At 56.2% G+C, this 3525-nt stretch overlaps 1 protein-coding gene across 1 annotated transcript in view; it reads left to right on the forward strand.

Annotated features, from left to right (window-relative positions):
• QTRT1 (queuine tRNA-ribosyltransferase catalytic subunit 1) overlaps positions 1–3213 on the forward strand; it is an 11830-nt gene extending 8617 nt beyond the window's left edge. The window contains exons 6-10 of the mRNA XM_007460680.1: positions 2062–2200; positions 2434–2509; positions 2612–2721; positions 2809–2896; positions 2987–3213. Of these exons, the coding sequence (XP_007460742.1) occupies positions 2062–2200; positions 2434–2509; positions 2612–2721; positions 2809–2896; positions 2987–3139 (566 nt within the window). The 3' untranslated portion in view covers positions 3140–3213. The remainder of the gene's footprint in view (positions 1–2061; positions 2201–2433; positions 2510–2611; positions 2722–2808; positions 2897–2986) is intronic.
• The last annotated feature ends 312 nt before the right edge of the window (positions 3214–3525 follow it).

The following is a 3525-nucleotide window of genomic DNA, read 5'->3' on the forward strand; positions in this document are numbered from 1 at the left end:
TCAGCAGGCACTCTGTCAAACGCTGGTCATGGACTGACCCATTGAGGTTTCATAAAGATCCTGTAAGGTAGGAACTACCAGGTTCCCAAGGTTATAGGAGGGGAAACTGAGGCACAGAGCTGTTAAGTTACTTACACCCAGCCACACAGCATGCATGTTGCAGAGCTGGGATTTGAACCCAGACCTTGGGCTCTGGAACCTACAGCATTAACAGATACATAGAGCTGCTCCATCCCTGGGGAGTGAGACATGCAGTCAGGAGCAAGGGGTTGGGCCCGAGGCATTGTGCTGATGGTGGAGGCTGTGGGACAGCACACCGAGGTGCTGGGGAGCCATGGAAGGCTGTTGAGTGGGAGAGTGGGAGAAAAATCCCAGTGAGATAGGAAGCGTAAGGCCCATAGAGGAAGCTGGAGTAGTTGCCCAGGGGGAGGGTGACAGTGAGGCCTGAACCAAGACCGTGGTCATGGAGACAAAGTGGAGGCAGAGATGGGGGCTCAAAGGCAGTGAGGTGTCACGGGCAAGACTCTGGGTTCTGGAGTCCACGCAGCTGGATCCAACCCCCCGATCTGTTGCCTCATGGCTGTGCATCCTTAGGCTAGTGGCTTGGCCTCTCCGAGCCTCACTTTCTTCCTCTGTAAAATGGGAACATACTCCCAATGTCATGGGATCGAAGTGAGGAATAAATGGGAAAATTTGTTCATGGTGTCCCGCCTGCACCTGGCATCATTGTATGCTGTTGTGAAGAGTGTCCTGTTGTAATTCCTTTTGTCCTCAAACTGCCCACCACCCCCAGTCCCCACCCCCACTCCTGGTCCAGTAAGTCTTTTTAATGGAGACCCACAGTCAGAAGTACATTTCGTGTCATGGCTCCGGATGCGTGCACATATATGAGAGTGGAAACCAAGGCTTCCTGAAGCATTTACCATTATACACGAGATACTCTTTGATACAATATTTTCTGTTCTCTGTCATTTAAAAAGAAAACAACAGCAACAACCCTGATCTCATCCCATCAAATCAAATTCATTTCTCGGCCACTTGCAGTTTGACAAGCACTGTCCCGGTGGTGCTTCTCTGTGCTCTGAGTCTCGCCTGCACCAGGACCACCCAGGCTCTCCCTATGACTGGGTCAGAGTCTGTGGCCAGGGCAGACCTGGGAAGCTGCATTTGAACAACTCATCCCCATTTGGTTCTGCTGCTTACTCCTGCTTCAAAACCCAGCCCCAGACCAGGCCTGCTTTGTCAATGCTGTGGCCTCCCCCCTAGTTGAACTGGGCAGCTGGAGCCAGAGATAAGTCTTGGTTTTGAGGCTTAGACCTGGGTTCGAATCGAGCCTCTGGCAACGTGGCCTTGGGCCAGTGGTTTAAGCTCTGCATGCCTCAACCACAGTGCAGACCTGCAGCCCCTGCCCTGCAATTCTGGAGCCTAATTGCCCACTTCTGTTTTTTGTTTTTCTGGTTTTACTGCGAGGCATGTGGGATCTTAGCTCCCTGACCAGGAATCGAACCTGCACCCCCTGCAGTGGAAGTGCAGATCCCTAACCACTGGACCGCCAGGGAATTCCCCTGCCCACTTCTAATATCCAAAACACGCAAGAATTTGCAATTTATTTGGTGGCAAGACCAGACTTACTGACCCCAGTTTGTTAGGAGTCTTTACACATTTTGCTGTCAGAATGTTAATGGCGTTTGATGACAGGCTGTTCTTCAGCAGGTAGGATGTTCACTGTTCTAAAATCTGGAAAATTTTGAAACACATCTGGCCTCATCTTAGGTTTCAGCTAAGGGAGTGTGGGCCCTGGGCCTCTCTCCCGGGGATTGAAAAAGAAGCCGTGACATGCAGCAGGCATTCTATAAACGGTAGCTGAGACCACCAGCAGCCCTCAGACACACACACGCCACGCACATTCTCTCTCTCTCTCTCTGTGTCACATTCTCTTTTCCTGATGGCCTGTGGAGGTCTGGGCAGGGTCTGCCCTGAGGGTGAGGAGGAAGAAGAGGAGGAGACTGTGGCCTATTTCCTTTTCTCTGATCACCGCTGGCCTTGCCCCTGCACCCCCAGAGATGACCAAGAGAGATGTGCCAGGCTTCGCCATCGGGGGCCTGAGCGGGGGTGAGAGCAAGGGCCAGTTCTGGAGGATGGTGGCGCTGAGCACCTCAAGGCTGCCTAAGGACAAGCCCCGATACCTGATGGGGGTCGGGTATGTGGAGGAGAGAGGAGACAGCCCCGCCTGTGGGGAGGGGATTCCTGGGAACCCCTGCCTCTGGGGGTCAGGGAGGGGGAAGGACACAGCCCTGCTTGGGAGGGAACTGAGGAGGACATGGCCCTCTGCTGGGGGTGGCTCTGAGGGTGCCAGTCTTGGGGAGGGGGGCCCTGGGTATGTGACCAGGGCTTGAGGTTCTCTGCCCCCCTCCCCCACGGCCCCGCCTCCAGCTATGCCACTGATCTGGTGGTCTGCGTGGCTCTCGGATGCGACATGTTTGACTGCGTCTTCCCCACACGGACAGCGGTGAGGCCCTTGGCAGCGGAAAGACCGGAGAGGGATTGCGGGGGCCAAGGCGGGGGGGAAGACCTGGTTGACCCACCCTCCCCTCCCCCTGTCCACCCCCAGCGCTTTGGCTCTGCCCTGGTGCCCACGGGGAACCTGCAGCTGAAGAAGAAACAGTATGAGAAAGACTTCCGCCCCATAGACCCAGAGTGTGCCTGTCCCACCTGCCAGAAGTAGGGGAGGACGGAGCCTGGGGGCGGGGGGAGGGCAGGGAGGGGGGAAGGACCTGGCACTGCTGAGCCCCCTCCTTCTGTCCCCAGGCACAGCCGGGCCTTCCTGCACACACTGCTCCATAGCGACAACACCGCGGCCCTGCACCACCTCACTGTCCACAACATCGCCTATCAGGTGGGCCTGTAGCTGGGAGGGGTGAGGCAAGGGGGATGGGGGTCTCCCCTATGCTGGTGGCTGATTGCTGACCCCGCCCCCCCACTGCAGCTGCGGCTGATGAGCGCTGTACGCGCCAGCATTGTGGAGAAGCGCTTCCCCGACTTCGTGAGGGACTTTATGGGCACCATGTATGGGGACCCCACCCTCTGTCCCTCCTGGGCCACTGAAGCCCTGGCCTCGGTGGGAATCACACTGGGTTGACCCTGCCTGGGGGAGGGAGGGAGGGAGGGGATGGGAGATATTGAAGGATTTTTTTTTTTTTTAATTATAACATAGAGTGTGTCCGTGTCTTCTTGGGGAGGTGGCCTGTCTAGGTTCCCTTCCTGGTCTGAGCGTCACTGGGGCCCATGTCCCCCCCCACCCCCAATTGATAATAACAACAAGTAACCATAGCAGCAGTTGTTATCTGGAAACTGAGCATGTAGGAAGTGCTTAGAGTGGGAGCTGCATCCCTTTCCTGTGGCTCAGGCCCCCCAGCCATCCTGGGGGTGGGGAAACAGGTCCAGAGAGGGGGAAGTCGCTTGCCAAGGTCACCATCAAGGAAGAAGCACCTGGGCTCCAAAGCTCTGGTTCTTGACCGTAACTCT

The sequence above is a fragment of the Lipotes vexillifer genome, unplaced genomic scaffold, assembly GCF_000442215.2.
Source record: "Lipotes vexillifer unplaced genomic scaffold, Lipotes_vexillifer_v1.1 scaffold1011, whole genome shotgun sequence".
Classification (NCBI taxonomy): domain Eukaryota; kingdom Metazoa; phylum Chordata; class Mammalia; order Artiodactyla; family Lipotidae; genus Lipotes; species Lipotes vexillifer.